The following is a 21071-nucleotide window of genomic DNA, read 5'->3' as shown; positions in this document are numbered from 1 at the left end:
AAAGTTCTTTATTATATAATGGATGTGCGGGTGCTTTCGCGTGTGTTCTAATCGTTTCCAATATTGCCCCACTTTTGTGGTGGTACGAGCCAAAGTGACAGCGAGGGAGCAGGGTACCAATACGTGTAAACAAGGTACTAATATTAATAACGTCTATATTACATTTTATAGTTTGCAGAGAAATCAATTCATGGCAGTGGTTATAAATGTAGTCAATAAATGTAAGGGCTTAAAATGAAGTTGGGAATACTGTATAGGAAGAACTTCCGGTCACGTGGTTGATACCGAAGGATCATATGACCTCATTTGTTAAAAATGAAAGCTGGGAACTGCCAGCTTAAGCCTACACTGCTTGTTTTTATCATTTATTTGTGTTTTTACCGTAGCCAGCAATTTAAAGAGCTGCAGGTAAGTTCAAGAAGTGCTATGTTGTTTATTTCATAATTATCAGACAACACACGGCGTAATGAGGACTAACATATGAATAATAGTAGTTAAAGAATTATACCTAATAATAAACAAACAGCTAATTCCACCGTTGACTTTATTTGTTACAATCGTAGGTATGTAGTCGATGTGGCGGAACGGTCCTGAATGGCTCTGCAGTGGGTCTGTTTTGCTCCTTATCCGCTGGTCGGATAGCCGGACGCTGCTGCATGGGGAATGGGACGAGCGACTTTGAACGCATCATCGGGTAGGCGTCTCATGCAGTGATGCCTTCGAGACTCTGGGAAATATAACAACATGAAGTTCAAAACAAAATACCTATTTTATAGTATTAAATTTTTAAATATATGTGTGTAATGGGTATTTTTGTACGTACACGTATACCAAGTATTTTGTTATTAATAATTTGTTTATTATTAACAATGAATACTTTTTTTTAGGTTGGATCTGTCCAATTGCTCCCTAAATCACGTGGAGTATCTTCAGGAAGCATCCACAGCTTTATTGATGTATGTATGGGAAGGACGTTAGCAGGTTAGCCAATAGAGACCATTTCTGTTTCTATTATAATTAAATTATTTTTCAACCTTTATTTTGCAGAGATCTCTCACAAAACACTCTCATCAACATCAGTGACTTGGCATTTCAAGGATTTATTGAGTTAAATGACTTGTAAGTATAATGTAGTATTGTAATTTAATTAGATTTCTCAGCTCTTTTCAATTCATTCTTTTTATTACCATTTATTGAAATATTTTTTAGGATTTTACCTACAGACATCGCATGTCCTGGTGGGAATTCCTCCTGGGAAAAGGTGGAACGGAACGAGGGAAATTGGCGTTGCAAAGGCCAGAAGAATATGTGCAACCAAACCGGACAGATGTGTAAGTTTTCCACAAGTTTTCCATATTATATTATATTTAAAAGGCACACAAGCAGCTGCTTACGTCCTCATGAATGAATCAACCCGTAGCCGTCAATTGTCCGGAGTTCTCCCAGTGCGGTCCCTTTGGTCCTGGCTTCTTCGAGTGCAGCTGTGCAGACAACTACCATGGATACAAGTGTCTCAGAGAAGTCTGTTCCCTTTTCTCATTTTTCTTGCTACTTTCTCGGGGGAAAAAAAAAAGTTTGAAAATCCTGCATTTTTTTTTCAACAGGGGGAATTCCCGGCCTTCCAGGTGTTTGGGGCTATTGGCGCTTCCACACTGGTGCTCTCCCTCCTGCTGTGGCTCACACAGAGACGAAAGGCCAAGTCACTCTAGTCAGCTCAAAAGGGAATACGCCGCCACTCCACCTCAGTGATTTCCATCCTATTTTACGTAAACATTGGGGTTTTTACATGAACTGGTTTTATTGTAAGCCGGCAGTGTTTTAAATGTAGTTTCTTTATGGATCGGAAACACTAATGCTGTTTTAAGTGCTTCTTTTTTTTTATTTATCTCACCACCTAACTAAGCTATTTCATTTTTAAGGCTATTCATTTGGACAGATTGTTTTTTGTGTTTTCATTGTGAAAAACTACTCCATTAAAAACACAACACAATCCCATTCTCTTGTGTGTATATATATAATTATTATTGCATGCCAAAAGCACGTGAACCTTTACTGGTCGATATTTTTTACACGTAGCACCACAGGAACCGACGTGCAAGGGATCATGCCCAGCTCCGTGATGACCACATCCACGAAATCTGGCGGCGTTACGTCGTAGACCAGGTTGAGCAGGCCGAGCGAAGGCACTTCCTGCCAGTGCTCCAGCTGGGTCTTCCCCTTTCGGGTCACGATGAGGTCGTCAGGGTCATCTGGGAATAGTTATGTTAAATGTTATTTTTTTTTAATGCTGCAAAATGTGAGATTAAGATTATTATAAATGTTTTATATTATAATTGTTTTAATTAGCACATTGTAAAAATATTGGTCGGTACAGTATGTACCGACCAATATTGACAAGTAGGGGTTGCTTTGCAGATGGAAAAAAAAAACCCTGTAACATTGAAAGTTGCACACAAACAAACAATTGCGTACACTTAGCGTGGTTGTGTTCCTTACCGAGTTCATTGGACACAAAGGAGTCCGTCTGCACCCTGTCACAGAACTTGTACGTCTCGCAGCACACCAGCACAGGCACATTGAAGGCTTTGGCCACCAGAGCTATTTGGGACGTCCCCACGCGGGACATCATGTAGCCGTTGGCGAGCAGCGCGTGAGCTCCGAGGAACACCTTTGACACCTATCACGCACACACACACATGACAGCAACCTCGCTTGCACCAAGTACCAAGAGAAACTGATGTGAGTGAATGCGAGTGTGTGGCGCTCACTTCGGGGAGGATGTAGGAGACGACGGAGATGAGGACGTAGGTGCATCTGATGCCCTTCTGGACCAGGCGCCTCAGGGCCTCCCTGCCTTCCAGCCTTGGCCTGCTATCCACCACGATCACGCGGAACTTCCTGGCCATGTCGAAGGCCTCGCACAGGATGTGGTTGACCAGCGATGAGCTGAGAAAGATGCGAGCGTGGGAGTGGGACTTGATCTGTGATCTGAATGAACCAACTTACCATCCGTAGACGAGGATGACGTCGCCATCGCTGATCTTTTCTATGGCAAACTGTGCGATGGCTGTAGCGGCAAGGACTATCTTTTCATTGATGTAGCTGTCAATGCAGCTGAGCAGTTTGTACTTGGCCTGCAGGGAAGTGGAGAAAGAGGCTTAGTTTAGTAAATACACTCCATTTTATATAAAACAGTCATTTTGGATTCATTAAATAAAATTTTAAAAATGCAACATTCACCGTGTCTTCTTTGCAATTACTAGGAATGTTGGAGATCTCTTTTTTGATGTACTTGATTGCATTGCCCATGCTGGCCGACAGAGGGCGACATTGATTCAAAAAGCTGCCAAGGTGGGAAAAATGAGAAACATGATGTATATAAAATATATATCAAAATAACCAAATTAAATTTTAAAATGCCTCTTAAAAAATGCACTTTTAAACCAAAATAAATCTTTTTTTTTTTTTTTACCTGATGTAAGGTTTCAATTTGTTAACCAAGTCTCTGGACAGCTCTTCATGAGGAGGTGTGGTGTAGTCCCTTATGACCTGATCAGATACAAAACTGTGCTTTATTAACATATATTGGAATATGTTTCCACATTAGGTTAGGTTGTCCACTAAACCTCGTGGACATCCAAATCTAAGGGCCGCCACAGCATGCATAAATAGTTTTGGTGTAACCTGTTGACCATCCCTCATTAACACATTATAAGGGGACTGTCTGCATGTTGTTCCAGCTCTGTGCAGTAGATACCGGTTTCAGGGTACTATATCGCTGTCAGTCATGCCGTTCTACGGTATGACAGAACTTTCTCTCATAGTGTAGGACGGTATGAAAAACTATTTTAGCGGCTTGTGACACACAAACAGTAGCGAGAGAAGAAATTTCATACTTGTTTGGCTTCCCACATAAAATGTACCTGTTGAAAGGCGTGCAGCAAGGCCACGGAGCGAGCGTTGGATCCTGCAACGATGCCCTGCGAGTACTGGAGTCCCAGTCGCACAATAGCAGGATGTATGACCGAGGAAGGAATGCTAGCAAGGAACAGTGTTTTATCACACAACATGTACATGTTCTGTAAAACGATGCTTTTTAAAGCTACTTTACCCGACTTGTTGTGTAAGAGGAGCTTTGCGGCTGTACTGGTGAAGGTGAGAGAAGAGGCTGACCTTGTAGCCGTAGTCTAACCGTAGCGGGATCTACAAAAAAAAACAAAATAACAACAGCACAGATGCATCAGTTGTTGCACATAAGAGGAGGGGAGAAAAAACATAACTACAGCAAAGTCAACGCATGCACAGACACGCCAAAGCGCGCTAAAGGGCGCATGCAGCCTGTTCCAAAATCAAAGAAGATACCCTCTAATGATCTGCACAGCAAACAGCTTTGCTACGCTTTGCTTTTGTACCTTTTCAGGAGCAACATGCTCTGGTGTCTGAAAGAAATGGTCAGTATGATCACATGCTGCTAAGACTGTCACATAGAACTTAGGTTGTCAGTGAGTTTGCAGTCCTTCGCAATATTGCGGTTCGATATTTAAGTCCCATTAAAGAGAGGAGCTAACCTGCTGCCTTTCCAGCTTCTTGGCCAGTTTCCTTAAAACGTCAGGGTTGTCCACTTGGATATGTTCGGGAAGCCTCTTCACCACTAAAAAAAAAAAAAAAAAAAAGTGTTCCCTAGGTTCATTTCATGTACTTTAACTGGATGTTACCTGGCTGCAGCTCGCTCGGCGGCAGTTTAGGTTTCAAAGGGGCGGCGGCCTGCGGGCCTGTCTCTCCCTTCTTGCTCTGTTTGGAGTTTCTCTCAGCCTCTTGTCGAGCTCTCCTCTCGGCTTTCAGCTCGGCTTTGCTTTTGGTCGGCTTATCTGCTGGCCCGGGAGTCTCGGACGAAGGCACTGCGGATGGAGCTGACACATAAGATGATGATGATGATGATGATGATGATGATGATGATGATGCAGATGCAATGCGATGTAATACGCTGCAAAACGCATGCCGCCATACCTTGCTGTGCTGGCGGTTGTGAAGGTGGAGCAGCAGCAGCAGTAACAGAAGTGACAGGCTTTGTCTCATTTTCATGCGATGTGGCCTCTTCTTTTTTTTCTTTGTTTTTCCTCTGCTGTTTCTTCTCTTTCCTCAGTCGCTGCTTCTCCTCTTTGGTCAGCTCTTTGCCTTCACTCTGTGCATAGTGTTACATATGTAATAAGTGATAACTCACCTTAATGAATCTATATATAAATACAAGTAAACACATAACCACTTGCCTTTGCACGCGCTATGTCAGCTTGCTTGTCAGGTTCATCTGCAACAGTTTATCTCACACTTCAGTGACATTCATAATGTGAATTGACATGTTTATATGCCTTTCATTGCCGAGAGTCCAGTATGTTGTTAGCTAACTGTGCTTCTCTATTTAGCCATTTCAGAAAATGGCTTCGCCTCCAAATGACAGTCACACAAACACGACCTTTCTCTGTTATTTTGTGAGTAAAAAAAATTAAATACAACGAGATGATGCAACAACATTTCAAGCCGACTGGGACCACTCACTATCACTAGCTTCCATGCTAAGCATTAGCATCAGGTTATAATCGTTCCCTGCGGGTCAAACTAAAATATTTTTTACACAAGCTGTGAAATCGCGTGGATTTTGCGCCATCGTTCAACACAAAGCGGACAAAACACGCCAAACTTGTGATAAACCGCAGCTGTTTAACACTGTCTCAAACTCACCTGCCACTCCACTGTCAGCCATGTTTACGGCGATGCTTCACTTCCTGTACAAGGTCTTTGTCCATATACTGCACAGCGCCCCCTACCGGATGGGCGGCACAACTACTACTCACAAGTAGCTATTAGGTGTCTTTTTATGGGGTGTAAAATTTGGAAAACATTATTTATGGAACATTGTGTACTATTATAAAAACATAATAGTTATACACTTAGTTATTTTTATTTTCCTGTCAAAACATCACATTTTAGGGCAAAATTACTTTTAATATAATGGAATTTGCAGGTAAACAAGGAAGTCCTTGATTTGATTCACATTGGTAATTATATTGTTATTTATTGCATGTACACAAAATATTTATTCACAGTTGTGAATGAATTACTCGGGGGCAAAAACATACTGCCTAATTTATTATATTTATCTTGTAATTATATGTCATTTTGTATAATTTAATATGTAATTTAATTAATACAACACAAATTTAAACGTTGTAATGGATCTGATAAAATTAACATCTAATATTGGGAACTAGTGGCTTATACATTTTTTGTCAAATATGACCATAATTGTGTATGTACTGTACAATAGGATTTTTTGCTGTGAATATGAATGAAAAATATTGTAAATGAATTCAATATTTCATTTGTTTTGTCAATATTATTTAAAATCACATCTGTGTATGATATATGCCCGTAATGATGAGTGAAAGTATGTGTAAAATTCATATTTTCTTATTCTCAATTCAGGAGTTTTTATTGATTTATTGACTTCTTACAAGCAGCATTAACACAGTACACACCTAATAATTACAAAATACATCTGCCAGGGTTGCTATGACAAACTCAGTGGTGTCCGCTGACTGAATGCACGACGCAGTAGCTGGTTGAAGGGGACCAAACCTCACAGAAACACCTGACTTGGTTCCGTTTGACCAGCCACAGCAAGGTGTGTTGCTTTCAGCTGCAAGCGGCAGAGCAAAAAAAAAAAAAGATGGCGATAAGAGAGGAGGAAGGGGTGCGCTCTGTAAGGTCGTCCTCTTTTGTCTTACCTAAAGAAACACACAGCGAGACACATGATTAAGGGAGCGTCCATTATTGCAAAGAACATGTCAAGGAGCAGATCGCTCCTGCTTTTTTCGAGAACCCTTTGACCTCCCCTCCCTTTTTGTGAGCATCCTGTCGCCGCTATAAAGGGTGACAGCTGTGCTCTGTCAATCCTTCTTGACCGTCAACAGTTGGGGAGGGGGGCAGGCTAAAATCAGCCCGGGCCTTCTTTCACCTGTCGTCCTGACACACGCTTACACATAAAACGCACATTCACCCCCCCCAACCCCCACCCGCTGAATGTGATGCTTGAGTCCCCTTGAAACCACACACTTCCTTACATTCCATAAGTGGTGAATTAATATGGGGATATAAGGAAGCATGTCCTCACAAGGGGCAACAACTGGAACCTCCTCGGACATGATACAGCCTTCAAAAAATATCATTTTGGACATTTTACACACAAAAAAAACACATTTTGTGATACAAAAACTGTGTTCAAATGCAAAATGTGTCAATTTGAGCATAAAACACACACAAAAAAATGTTTTTGGCCAGCGTTTGGTGTTGAAATGCAAAATGTTTGACATTTTAGCATGAACTACACCGTTATTTGACAAGATGTGATGCAAAAAGTGTGCAAAAACGCAAAATGTGTACATGTCAGCGGAAAATACACATACATACCATGAGATATGCTGGTGTGTGTTGGTGAAAGTGTGTTAGGATGCAAAATATGTGACATTTTACCATACAAACAAACAAATACTAATGATTTATGCTGGAAAGTGGCAATTTGTGATGCTAAATGTGTCTTAAAATGAAACAAATCCAGGATTACACCGATGGGGTTTTCTCTCAAGGGCTGGAAAACCCATATTAAGACATTGATAGAATACACTGAAGATAGATCGTCCATATTTTTACTCACCGTTTTTGAGTTTGGACAAGATGGAGGTGATGGTAGCACACTCTATCTAACAGTAACTGATTTTTATAAGGTGTAACAACAGGACCAATGGACGACACAACATCCCTTTTGATTCTCAGCTGCCCGAGGTGTCAAGGGTCGTAAAAAAAATAAAAGAAAAAAAACCCCACCTGATTTTAAATCTAACCCCTAATTTGGTTGTCAAGCTGCTGCCTCCCGACAAGCCCTTCCCCGAGAACCCCCTCCGTCAAGCAACTCCTTCTCTCCTTCCGAGCGTCCTCCTCCCGGCCCAGGCAGGGTGTGTTGTGCCCACAGCAGGCCTCGCATGTCGGCCTTTTCTATCCCCGCCGAGGCAAGCCCCCCTCCAAAGTGGCCCCCCACCTGTTGGTGTCCTTTAGGAAGGCCCGGGCCTCTCCTTGCGACCTCCTGTCCGGCCCAATCAGGGCCCGTGACAGTGGGGAGCCGGCCTGTGAAATCACACCTCTCAGCTGTTCACACTGGGCTGACTGAGACACCCTACACCCCCCTAAAAGACACCCCACCCTGCCTCTATTTTACGCCGAATGTCAATGGATTCTTTTTTGGAGAAAGACGGGAGAAAGCGAGGGTGACGGACAGGAACAATGCATTGACTGTAGGGCGGGCATGTGTTGGAGCATTTCGGGGGGTCGCAGCTGAAGGTTTCTGACATGAAACATTACCTCAAGCCAAATAAAGACAACCTTTGTCTGCTTGAATGACACAAAAAGTTAACATTTCTAACCGTTTCCATAGAACTGAGGGGCAGGAAAGACGTTTCTCAGGGAATAATAATAACAATTCAGGTACCTGAAGCGGGATTGACCTTGACGGAGGTCTGCACTCTTCAGTATAAAACCAAAGGTGGGCCAAAGACAGCACGTTGGTAAACCTTACTTAAATACTATTAAGATGTCATCATATGATATGATATGTTATGTTATGTTATGTTATGTTATGTTATGTTATGATATGATATGATATGATATGATATGATATGATATGATATGATATGATATGATATGATATGATATGATATGATATGATATGATATGATATGATATGATATGATATGATATGATATGATATGATATGATATGATATGGGTTTGAATAACTTATTGAATGCTAACAATGTTAACATGCTAAAGTTAGCCTGCACACACCTAGCATAACAGCATAACCTACCATAAAACTGTTTGTACAAGTGCCTACTTCTGAAAATGTTAAAAATGTTAGTATAACTATGTTAGCATGTTAACATGCTAATGTTAGCATGCTAACACCTAGCACAAAGCGTCTGCTTAAGTTCATATTCATTAAAACCACCAAAAATGTGAGTATCCTCATGTTAACATTACATGTTAGCTCACAAAGCTAATATGTAACATTATCATGCTAAGACCTAACATAATACTGTCTGCCTATCAAAATAGCTATAAATGTTACCATTCTAATATTAATTAACGTGCTCACACCTAGCATGATCGTGGTCAGTGCTCATATATGTGTATATACCTGTAAAAATGGCAAAAAATGTTGGTATGCTGGCAATATTAACATTCACATGCTAATTTACCATGCTAACACCTAGTATGATAATGGTAAATGTTTATATATGTGTCTACCCATGAAAATAGCAAAAAATGCTACTATGCTAATGTTAGCGTGCAAGGATTGCTAACATCTAGCATGATAGCGCAATGCACCAGGAAGGCTGAATGTCCCAAACAAGTGCTCTGATCATTATTTTGGGAGAGCAGACCTCACAGCTAGGAGATCCGAATTCGATCCCACCCCCGGCCATCTCTGTGTGGAGTTTGCATGTTTTCCAGTTTCCTCCCACAAACATGCTAGGTTAATTGGCGACTCTAAATTGTCCATAGGTATGAATGTGAGTGTGAATGGTTGTTTGTCTATATGTGCCCTGTGATTGGCTGGCCACCAGTCCAGGGTGTACCGAAGACAGCTGTGAGGATAAGCAGTAGAAAATGAATGAATGAATATGCCCAAATGGTGAAAATGTTCCTAACTCGCACCGTTAAAAAATTCCTGGGTCCAGACAGTGATCCGGATCACCCCCAAAATGTAATCAGTTCTTCCACATCCCATTTCTGACAATTCCTGAAAATTCCAGACACAGATGAACGCCAGCCGGAAAGAAATAGAGATTATATATGAGTTCTTGGGAATGGCTTGCACAACCATTTCTGCTTATGCGTCTTCCTTCAAACTCGCTGTTAACGCCTCATTGGGTGGACTGCGTGGGCCCATATTTGACCGCTAGCAGGCATCTGTCGGGGGCCATATGGCCATCAGCAGCATGCTGGAGGAGAGCGGAGGGTTCATTTTCCTCTGCAGCAAGCACAAGCCGCTTCCACTGAGGTCAACACCTGTGTTCTAAAATCAGCGCCTGGGTTGGGCGTGATCGGAACCCGGGGGCCTCGTTCACAGAAAGCTCCAGCTCAGAGCGCAGAGCAAAAGGGGGGGGGCTTACACTGAAACCCAAGGCGCTCGCTATTTTCGAGGCACTCTGCGTCCACAAATAGCAGTGCATTTTTTTTTTTTTTTTTTGTCTCTTTAACGGGATGTTATCTAAATTGGACAGTCGTTGGATAGTTCCCATGGCCTCCGGCCAGGGTGCGGGCCGACCTCAAATGCAACATTTCCACTAATGTCAGCTATGCGCCAAGGCCTCGCCGCGTTATATCGGGCTGCCGGGAATATCAAATGACTTTTGTGGCTGGTGGAATGTTTTGGCCGCTCACATCAGACACAATGGCCCGAGCACAAATCATAATCTCACTGTTCCTCTTGACAGAGCAGCTGATCACTGTCACTTGCTGAGGGGTCCACATTTTGCCTCTCATCGGCTTGTCTCCATTATGAATGATACATTTGCCATTTGGTTATGTTTGATTCACTTCGTATTACTAATATACGAACCAAAATGGAGACCGAAATGCAGCCGGGGCTGCTGTTTCCAACCCCAAAATTGGGTCACTGAGTTTATTTTTATCTTGTGTTCACATACAGGGCCCCACATTTGCTAATCACTTTGCACCCCTCTTGGTCCAGGGGTGCCACTTTTGAATAAACATACATAAACTTTGTAAATATTACATAAGTGCTTTGTTATTAAATCATGTCATTTGTCAGACATTTAGGAACTTCCTATGAGGTTTTACTGGTTGATGGTGATATGATGATTAGCTGTAGCTCATAGAGGGATTATTATTTAGTATTTGAATATTCTACACAATACATAATATATGGTATGTAATGATACACAGTTCTCGGCAGAGGACATGCGTTTGATTCCTGGCCAGGGTTGCATGAGGAAGGACATCCGGTGTGAAAATTAAGCCACAAAACCATTAACTGACTTGCTGTGGCCACCCTTGATGGGGAAAGTCCAAATTGAAAAATAAAAAAATATATATTAAAAATGAATTAAAAAAACAAAAAGCGGGAACAAAATTACAAAATATTTATAAAAAATATTTTAATATTTATTTATAATATTTAATATTTTATTTTGTATTTTATTTTGATAAATGTCTATTAATTATTACCCTAGGCAGTAAAATTGTTTCTAAGCACTATGTCAATGTTTCACGAAGGTCACTGTTAAGATTTAATTAATGCTTTATTAAACCTTAAATAAAAATAACAGTAATAAGTCTGTTTACACGCTAGTTAATAGGCCAGCTGCCCTTATGAAATATTTATAATTAGATATAAATGAGTAATGAATTAGCTTGGCAACACTTAAATGTGTTGATATGAATGATTTGACTTCTGAAGTGACCAGTTAACTGCTAAAAGTCATTGAAGAATACCAGAAGAGAAAACACCAGAATTGAGTGGAATGAGCCGCGTGTAGCATGCTGCTGACTCATTAGCTGCTGATAGGGGATTAATGCCACCCTCTGTCCTTCCCTGGGCACGCCAGTTGCCAACGCTGAGGTTGACGCAGCTGTTCCGGGGCAGCCGCCACGTCCCGTGCGCTGAAGCAATGGAGCAAAGGAAAAAGGTCAAAAGTCAGCGGCATTTAGGCTAAAGGAGAGAACAGGTGACAGGGGGAGCCAACGGACGGATTTGTGTGGAGGTCGTTAGAGTGGAGCGTATGCGTTTGAAGCGTTTCATCACATAGTACTACTTTCTGGCAAACACGTAAAGTCATGAAGGTGCCAATGAGCAACGAAGGGTCAAAGACAGAAGCCTCGTCTCCACTTGTATCTTTTGTGTGGCGTCCTAATGAGGCCCTGGACACACATAGGGTGTTAGAACAGGAAAGACAAGGCTTCGTTTTCTCGCCATTGGAATAATTAGGACATGAAAGGATTGTGTAGGAGGGTGTCACGTCCTCCTTTTGAGTGGGCACTTTTATTGGTTGATGACAGGTGATCAATTGGACACATTGACACCAAACTTTTTACTAAGTAAATGATTTGAGTTCGGCACGGCGGACGAGTGGTTAGCGCGCAGACCTCACAGCTAGGAGACCAGGGTTCAATTCCACCCTCGGGCATCTCTGTGTGGAGTTTGCACGTTCTCCCTGTGCATGCGTGGGTTTTCTCCGGGTACTCCGGTTTCCTCCCACATTCCAAAAACATGCTAGGTTGTTTGTCTATATGTGCCCTGTGATTGGCTGGCGACCAGTCCAGGGTGTACCCCGCCTCTCGCCCGAAGACAGCTGGGATAGGCTCCAGCACCCCTGCGACCCTCGTGAGGAAAAAGCGGTAGAAAATGAATGAATTAATTAATGATTTGAGTTCCTCAGTCATTCTCATATTATTAAGTGAAAAATTGTTTCACTGTTTCATACTCATAATTATTATAATTTATTTACATTGTTATTAAATTTCATATTAACGGTCATAAAAAAGTTATTGTTTTATTATATTGGATTATTATGTAGTAAATGTTTCAATGCTGCTATTGGCTGGCAACCAGTCCAAATCAGCTGGGATAGGCTCCAGCACCCCCGCGACCCTCGTGAGGAAAAAGCGGTAGAAAATGATTTGAGTTCCTCAGTCATGCTCATATTATTAAGTGGAAAATTGTTTCACTGTTTCATACTCATAATTATTATAATTTATTTACATTGTTATTCAATTTCATATTAACGGTCATAAAAAGTTATTGTTTTATTATATTGGATTATTAGGTAGTAAATGTTTCAATGCTGCTATTGGTTGGCAACCAGTCCAAATCAGCTGGGATAGGCTCCAGCATACCGTACTGTACTGTACTGTACTGTACTGTAGTATAAACATAGGGAACCAAAACTTAACTGTCATATACCAATATATAGTATATAAAATCCCAAGTAACTGTTTTGGCCCACATTCCCACATGCTCTTCTTCTTCAGAGTGTGTGGGCCCCCGATGGACTGTCGTGGGCCTGCGGGGGTCGTGGCTCAGCTGCCCACCAGCGACAACTGCCTACGGAAGACAGCAGCGAGATGAAACGCAGAAGTTTACGGTGGAGGAGGAGCATGTTTAAAGCATGAATAAAAGATTAACTGCTCTTTGCAACTTGACTGCTGTCAGTACGGTGACTAATTTAGCTGTACAGCTATGGTAGCTATCTATACCATCATGTCAGGTGACAGCTGGGTCATATGGCCAGGCCAGGTGGGACTTCACTGTAGAGCCTACAGTATGTACTGTGGGACTTTCACCCACTAACATTCCTCCATCCTCTTCTCCTCTTTTACAGGGTGGGGCCACGTTGGCACAGTTGGCAATGCACTTGACATATTTCTATGCAGTGCATTGTTGAAATATCGCAGACAAGATTCACAGTTGCTTCCCCAAACAATGTCTTATCAGACAAAGCTCAGACTCATGGTGTATTGTCTTTTCACTCTCTGTTTATAATAATATCATATAATAATAACAACGAATATTGATCATTAAGCAAGAGTATTGTTTATTTTATTTACCTATCAACAATAGGTGTAAAAGCTAATTAATTTGGTTTTCAACAAACGTGTAACTTTACGCGGGTCAAATATTCCACCACTGTTTCTCTCATTTGGCCCACTTCCGGGGACATATTTAACAGACGGACTCAATGGTCCAACCTGTAATCGTAGCCCGTGATACATTTTGCAGCTGTTTTTACGTTTGTGTACGATGAGATATTAAGCAAAGACGTTTAACAGAAACATTAAATATTAGCCACATGATGGTGGAACTTCTTAGCGTTCTTTGAAAGACAACGACCCTTTTTACGAGTCAACAAAGGTCGACTTCCGGTAAGCTAACCTTTAACTGGAACTCGTTGTTGTGGCACAACAGTTAGCTTCTTGGTAAATGGCTTGGCGATGTGTGTACATTGGTACAATTTCAACATTTATAATACAAACGTGCCCCCCCTTTTTTAGACAATGTTGCTGACAAAGTGTCGCCTGTCCAAAGCGCTACAGCTCACCCTGGCGGTCATTAAACCAGATGCAATGGCTCATCCCCTGATGGTGGAGGTACCAACCAATAACACGCGTTGTTTCTGTTTTAATTGATTTGTTGTAATTATACATACAGCATATACATAATTGATACAATAAATGTTTTTTTAACAGGCGCTTCACCAAAGCATCCTGGATAACAACTTTGTCATTGTTCGACGCAAAGATCTAGTATGGAGAAGAGAAGATTCTGAGAGGTTTTATGCTGAACATTCAGGTGTGGTGACAACCTTTATATACGCACCCCTCTCAGAGTGGTGATCCATGTAGAATTATTGTAATGTTACATATTGTGGCTTTAACTTTTGTCATGCTCCATGTCAGGGCGATTCTTCTATCAAAGACTTGTTGAGTTCATGTCAAGGTAAAAAAACAACATACCATTTATATACATACACATGCATTTCAATAATTAACAATATTGTGCAGAAGTAGTTTACAACATTGACACATTTTTGGCAGTTCTTCTCACAATGTGTTTTAATCAAGTTGCATGTGAACTTCGACCTTCTGAAAATCAGGCCAAATTTAATCTAAATGATGAATTCCCAGGTGTTTTTGGCATGATATACTATAAATATGTTAATAACAAACAACCGCACTACTTAAAGCTTGTTTTGTCGCCGCAGTGGTCCCATGCGTGCGTACATTTTAGCCAGAGAGGACGCCATTCAGCACTGGCGGGAGCTGATGGGTCCAACCAAGGTGTTCCAAGCCAGATACACCTCACCGGGGTCTCTGCGGGCTCAGTTCGGACTCACGGACACACGAAACACGACTCACGGTTCAGGTGATTGGTTGTTTTTTTTTCGACTATAGGAAAATATCCCAACTTCAATTCGTCTGTTCCAGGGTCAAACTGTTCTTCCACTCTCCTTTTCTATAGATTCCACTGAGTCTGCTCGACGAGAATTTGCCTTCTTCTTTCCAGACTTCCGTGTGGAGGAGTGGATGGAGATGGAGGAGCCCGGCTTCAGATCGGGACAGATACATTACGACCATCACAACCACATCCACACTCTCTCAGCAACGAGCTGACCCCAGGTCTGCTCGGACCTTTTAGTAGCTACTTAAATCGGAATGTTAGTTACTGATACAAAAAAAAACAAGGACCTGTTCATGTTACTTTATTTTTTATTGTCATTATAAAACACAGAAATTCAGACAGAACAAAGGACACAAGAGTACAAACGACACGTCAAATCGTAACAAACACACTCCAGGCCAGGCTTCACTCTTAATAGTGCAATCTTCAAATGTCAGCATCCTGAGACATGTGCCCTTTTATCATTACGACAAAGTATTTATTTTTGAGTTTAATACACTGTTACAACCTTTCCCACTTAAAAGATTGTGCAAGTCATTAAATTGTATCCATTCACTTTTTGTTGTGATGATAGATTCGACATAGGGTATGATACAGCTCTTGTATTGGATCTGTCTATTCATCACAGTGGATGAAATACACTAAGAATGGCCTTCATTCCCTGCTTAATTGTTATTTATCTCAGTCAAAATAAGTAAATTATTCTCTAAATAAACTCTGAAAGCATACTTTTTTGGCTGCACTACACTACAAAGTAAAACTGAGCACAATATATACAGTTCATATACTTCAGTCGGGGGTGTCCATTGGTATAAACTTTCTCTTTACATTGTGCTACATTGTGTGTGTGTGTTTTTTTAACAAATATTTCAACTTTTTTTTTCTTGTATTATGACTTTATTCTCATAATTTGACTTTCTTATTATAATATAAAACTTTCTTAATTATTTTAAAAATAAGACTTTGTTTTTGGCTCTTTCTTTCTCTTAACATTGTGACTTTCTTAATATTTCAGCTTTAATCTTCTAAAAATTACTGCTCTATTTTCTGTTTTTAATGGGTTTTTAAAAAAAACATTGTAAATGTCCCTTGGGCTGCAGTTTGGACACCCTTCAGGTAAGTGAATACCGAATATAGGATATTATATTACATATGTATATTATTCTGATTTATTATGACAGTAAACATACTTGCAGTTTAGAAAATATTACTATTATAAGTTTATAATTGTAACAAAAGTGATACGTATTTATAACAATATAATTATTCAAAATGTAAACAAAAATATTTAGGCTTACAAATTTTTCATAAAAAGCACTATTTTATGGGGTAAATTTCAGAGTTTGGGCCATTTTGTTGAAGTCATTGAATGAATGACCTATACAGCAGCTGCCCGCTAGGGGGTGTGCAGGAGCTACCGACTTCTCGTTTGGTCAGCTCTCACAGTGTCCATCATTGTCTATGGTTATTGCGAATATAAACATTTTTTTTTACATCTTCTACGGCCAAAACACAGTCTAACACAGCAACAATCCACTATGAAAATATACATTATTTCATAAAACAATCAATGAATGTAACAAACCTGCTTCTCATCTTGGTCATCCTTGTGTGCTTGCCAGGCCTTGCTAGTTTTTGTCTTCTTCGGGTCCTACCAAAGCGCCCTCAAGTGTTGAGCGTGGCCACCTGTTTTACCGTTTCGGCAGTGGGTTTCATGACCTCGTAGGTGGTGAGCGACTTCTTGACCTTGCCGTTCTTGTCCACCTGGTGGATACTCTGCGTCACCGTGATGGTCACCTGCTTGGTGGACATGCGGTTGTCGTGCCATTTGGTCTTGTTTTTTTTAGACGTCGTGGGGACAAAAGACAACACCGTGTCAAACCGCAGTAAGAGCGAGTTAAATGAAGTCACACTAGAGATTTTAGAAAATATCTGTAGATCGCACCTACACATTTTAGAAAACAAAAAACGGCTATAACTGATTTTTTTTTATTGTGTCACTTACAATTTCTTCAGTGTGTAGGACACTTCTGCGCTGCACCATGGTTCCAGGGGACTCCAGGTCCCTGTCCTCGGCTGAAGGGGCCAACATCTTCACAGGGCTCCCGGGTTTCACGTCGCTGAGGCTGGCCTCCGACTTGGTCGAACAGACTTTAATGTACGCCTGAGCGGGCAGCGGCAGGCCGTCGACGTCCTCAAAGAAATCTGGAACTGTGATGGACGCTGTATTAATCTAAGGAGCTCTTACATATGTAGGACAGCGTCTGATGAGATGAAAAGGTTGGTCATGTGTTGCCATGGTACTGCTGTTTGATGTAGCCCCCTATTTAGTCATTCAGCTCCTTCAGGCCTCAAAGCGAGAGCCTCCACAATATAAGAGCGTGGGCAGTTGGATGCTGGGAGTTCAGGGAAGGCCCTACTCTGGCCTAAAGGGAAGGCTTGGATGAGTTTAGTGTGGAAGATCACTACCGAGAGATAACGCTGAACTCTTACCGGGACTGACCGTCTTCTCTGAGGCGAAGCCGGCCTCGGAGCTCTCCGAGGGGATGCTCTGAATGGACGACAGCGGGATGTCGGTGTCTGTGCTTGTCAGCCATGTGGACTCTGTCTCTTTGGTCCAGCTCTCCAAGTAGCGAGGCTCCAGAGCATCGGTCCTGCTCCCGCCGCAGCCCATGTCTTTACCGCCTTTTTCCTCGCAGTCTCGCCCTTTTGGCACAAGACGCTATCATTAGTCGGCTGGAGGCTGAAGACTCAACACGTGACTCAAAATGTTCAATATTTACTCACGAGGTGTCCTCGTAAGACTTTGCTAGCCTTCAAATGCAGGTTGAGGGTTCCCCATCACACTTGGCTTGTTTGCATGCTAATACAATTCATGCTGGATACACCTGGGACAACAATTACAGTTTTTTTTTATTGTTTGTGTATCGTCTTTACATTATTTATTGTTGGTTGCTTTGAATGGGAAAAGAGTAGTGCCACCTGGTGGTCAAGTATAGAAAATAAGTAATAGAAAATAAAGAGAGAATGCCCGTACAGTAGTCCATAACAACATTCATTCATTCATTCATTCATTTTCTACCGCTTTTTCCTCACGAGGGTTGTGGGGGGTGCTGGAGCCTATCCCAGCTGTCTTTGGGCGAGAGGCGGAGTACACCCTGGACTGGTCGCCAGCCAATCACAGGGCACATAGAGACAAACAACCATTCACACTCACATTCATACCTATGGACAATTTGGAGTGGCCAATTAACCTAGCATGTTTTTGGAATGTGGGAGAAAATCCATGTGTGCACGGGGAGAACATGCAAACTCCACACAGAATCGAACTTGGGTCTCCTAGCTCTGTGGCCTGCGCGCTAACCACTTGGTCGCCGTGCAGCCTCAGACTCCATATTAATACACAAAATATTTTCATAGTTAAAACACATGTATAACTTTCTAAATACATTTTTTGCCATGATTAGAGCCCTGTAGACATGAAATAACATCCCTATAGTCACCCACGCATGCACAGTGGAATTGAACCCTGGTCTCCTAGCTGTGAGGTCTGCGCGCTAACCACTAGACCGCCGTGCCGCCCCCCATAACAACATCTGTATCATAAAGGATGGCATTAGTTTATACTATCATCCTAAATGTCACTTTCAATGGGACATTTTTGGTTTATGAAGAACAAATGTGTTGCTTTTTATGTAGCTTTGCATTTTTATTCCCATTCTAAAAAGTCTTGAAGATTAATATTCTCCGGCAAATGTCACCTACTTAAAAATAACATTAAAAATTAAAAAAATTAATTTTACAAATTATTCCCAGGAGCTCTTAAAGGGTTAGGTTTTTGGGTACTCACAAAAAAAGGATAATAATGGTCATTTGTGACTGCTAATTAGCAATACGTTCATTAGCAGTGGTCCAAGTGTAATTTACTGGCAGCTGTTGCTGCTGGGATTATTCTGCTCTAGCTATCAAGAGGGTGTAAAAGATGGAACCACAAAAACAAACTGTTCAATGTCAACCTATACGGCAGTGTCCAAGTGCACCGACACAAATGCCACGTCCGTAAATGCATCTTTTTAGTTGCAGGCCATGCTGACAAAAGAGCCGTGACAGCGTGACATCAGTGCGCATAAAACCTTCTTAATGGTGGCAGGCAATAGCCCCGTTCATCCCGGCACCACAGAAATGATGAAAATGATGACGATGGAGGCTTACTCATGATGGAGATTGTCTGTGTTGGTCTCTCCTCCCTTGCTCGATGCTCCTCCGTGTAGTCAGTCTGGCGCCCCCTCCTCCACTCACCATCTCACGTGTGATGATGATGACACTGCCCCCCCTTCCCCCGTCCCTGCCTCATATATTTTGGTTGTATTTTAAAACATCTACTTTGTTCGCTCAGAGCCTCATCTGTTGCTAGGTAACATAAAACGCACCAACCAAAGTGTGTGTCAGTCCTAAGCTAATGGATTTCTGACGTCACAAAAATATTTTAATTGAGAATAAACTGCAAAATCGACATTCTTATAGTGTTACCGGGGGTTACTTTTTCTTTAAAGTATAATAAATCTACCAGTTTATAACCAAACAATCACGAACTAATTAGCTATGTAGCTTTACATGCTAGCGGTGCCCATCTATTATGTCCCTTCAGGGATCCCGTAGCCTGTGCAGTGTATAAACAGAATATTGAGTATAAAGGTTTTTAGAACGCTATTTTATTTATTAGGAGTGTAAAGGTGATAATGTGGATGTTATTTTATATTTACGTGGGCTCAATGCTGTTAAAAACCGTATTTAAAAAGTCATAAAAAGATTTTTTTATGCTCCAACTACGTTCAGTTTATTTACTTAACACTCACTTATCGCTTGTCTGAGCCAATTAACCGCGATAAATGAGGGACTACTTATTGCTCGTCGATTTATTTGTAGTTTTCAACAACAACATGTTCCTTGATAAGGCTATAGAAAATTTTAAAGCCAATAAACAGTAACTTCAACAATACTGTTAAGCGATTGAAGTGGTTTGTTGATTTCAATAAGTCTTTGGTACATTTATGAAACTAAAATAATGCATTTATATACATTTGTATTATTGTATACAAAGTTGTATATCACCAAAAACTGCATTTACACAATTTTCCACAATATATTTTTGACAGATGTGCTTAAGTTAACTAACCTAGATTTCAGTTCCTAGTGATGATGCAATGTAGTTCATTCGAGACTATACCCACAGTAACGTTATGCATGTTGAATATTATGCCCACAAGAGGGCAGCCAAATCCTTCCCTTTTACAAATTTCAGTCTAACTATCACACGACCACAACTACTGCCAATACAGTACTGCGCAGTATCATGCCATGTTTATTTACTTTTGTCTAAATGTATGTATTTCATATGATGTGTCTTTGATTATATTCACATATTCAGTACACCCCCTTCCCATGTTTTCCTTGTGCTGCTACAGCTTCAATTATATAATGACAAGTTGCTGCAAGTAATAAGTGATGTGTGTTGCCAACAATGAAAAGCCTCAGCTATGCCAGTAATTCACTAATGGCATCACTTGCTTTACAAAGCAGAAAGTTGAATTGTGCAGCAGTAAACAGAAAGCATCGACACATTTTTTTTTCTATGGAATATGTGGTCCATAAAGGCGTGCTGGGTTGAGTTTGTTGTGGAGATTGCACACTGGCAGCTGTGACTGTGAACTCCTCCTTCTCTTTTCCGCCTCCGCCCAGATTCATTCCTAATGAATCTTGCTGGTGAAGACAGTATGGTCAATATGAGACCAGACAGCTTTGATTTGTATGTCCTGCACCAAGTCTGTCCAATCAGACAAGTAGGTCAATATGTCTTCCCCTTTACAGCTGCTATAAACGTGTAGTACAACCACACAGGTTCTTTGTCATCTTCTATCACATTTATTTAGATAATTTTTTGCCTGGGACTACGTATGTCAGGATGGCCGAGCGGTCTAAGGCGCTACGTTCAGGTCGTAGTCTACTCTGTAGGCGTGGGTTCGAATCCCACTTCTGACAAT

General features: G+C 41.3%; 4 protein-coding genes and 1 non-coding gene across 6 annotated transcripts; 3 read left to right on the top strand and 2 right to left on the bottom strand.

Annotated features, from left to right (window-relative positions):
* The first annotated feature begins 286 nt into the window (after positions 1–286).
* atraid (all-trans retinoic acid-induced differentiation factor) lies at positions 287–1996 on the top strand. Its single transcript, XM_058056638.2, has 7 exons — positions 287–408; positions 564–694; positions 888–956; positions 1048–1119; positions 1210–1331; positions 1421–1521; positions 1605–1996. The coding sequence occupies exons 1-7, from the start codon at positions 316–318 to the stop codon at positions 1707–1709; spliced, it is 693 nt and encodes a 230-aa protein (XP_057912621.2). The 5' UTR covers positions 287–315; the 3' UTR covers positions 1710–1996.
* Positions 1996–5830, bottom strand: eif2b4 (eukaryotic translation initiation factor 2B, subunit 4 delta). The gene is made up of 13 exons (XM_058056637.2): positions 5737–5830; positions 5268–5305; positions 5008–5182; positions 4716–4910; positions 4569–4651; positions 4112–4203; positions 3924–4038; positions 3473–3549; positions 3241–3343; positions 3007–3134; positions 2769–2946; positions 2497–2677; positions 1996–2249 (listed from the first exon to the last, which is right to left on the bottom strand). Exons 1-13 carry the CDS (start codon positions 5756–5758, stop codon positions 2050–2052), a joined length of 1587 nt encoding a protein of 528 aa, XP_057912620.2. The 5' UTR covers positions 5759–5830; the 3' UTR covers positions 1996–2049.
* Positions 5831–13785: 7955 nt separating this feature from the next.
* On the top strand, positions 13786–15671 carry nme6 (NME/NM23 nucleoside diphosphate kinase 6). Its single transcript, XM_058056785.2, has 6 exons — positions 13786–13994; positions 14124–14219; positions 14319–14421; positions 14529–14568; positions 14834–14994; positions 15091–15671. Exons 2-6 carry the CDS (start codon positions 14127–14129, stop codon positions 15240–15242), a joined length of 549 nt encoding a protein of 182 aa, XP_057912768.2. The 5' UTR covers positions 13786–13994; positions 14124–14126; the 3' UTR covers positions 15243–15671.
* On the bottom strand, positions 15204–19352 carry baalcb (BAALC binder of MAP3K1 and KLF4 b). 2 transcript variants are annotated; one of them, XM_058056784.2, is made up of 5 exons: positions 19243–19352; positions 17818–17918; positions 17524–17736; positions 17036–17241; positions 15204–16863 (listed from the first exon to the last, which is right to left on the bottom strand). In XM_058056784.2, the coding sequence occupies exons 3-5, from the start codon at positions 17702–17704 to the stop codon at positions 16696–16698; spliced, it is 555 nt and encodes a 184-aa protein (XP_057912767.2). In that variant the 5' UTR covers positions 17705–17736; positions 17818–17918; positions 19243–19352; the 3' UTR covers positions 15204–16695. The 2 variants fall into 2 exon arrangements, with proteins under 2 accessions (XP_057912767.2, XP_078655227.1); XM_078799101.1 differs by lacking the exon at positions 17818–17918 and having other exon boundaries at positions 19243–19314.
* A 1634-nt stretch (positions 19353–20986) lies between these two features.
* On the top strand, positions 20987–21069 carry trnal-cag (transfer RNA leucine (anticodon CAG)). The gene has a single exon. It is a non-coding gene; the product is annotated as a tRNA-Leu (tRNA).
* The last annotated feature ends 2 nt before the right edge of the window (positions 21070–21071 follow it).

Source organism: Doryrhamphus excisus, linkage group LG19, assembly GCF_037039965.1.
Source record: "Doryrhamphus excisus strain RoL-2023G ecotype Guam linkage group LG19, RoL_Dexc_Guam_v1.1, whole genome shotgun sequence".
In the NCBI taxonomy this organism is placed as follows: domain Eukaryota; kingdom Metazoa; phylum Chordata; class Actinopteri; order Syngnathiformes; family Syngnathidae; genus Doryrhamphus; species Doryrhamphus excisus.
The sequence above is the reverse complement of the archived record's forward strand: the minus strand, read 5'-3'. Positions and strand labels throughout refer to the sequence as shown.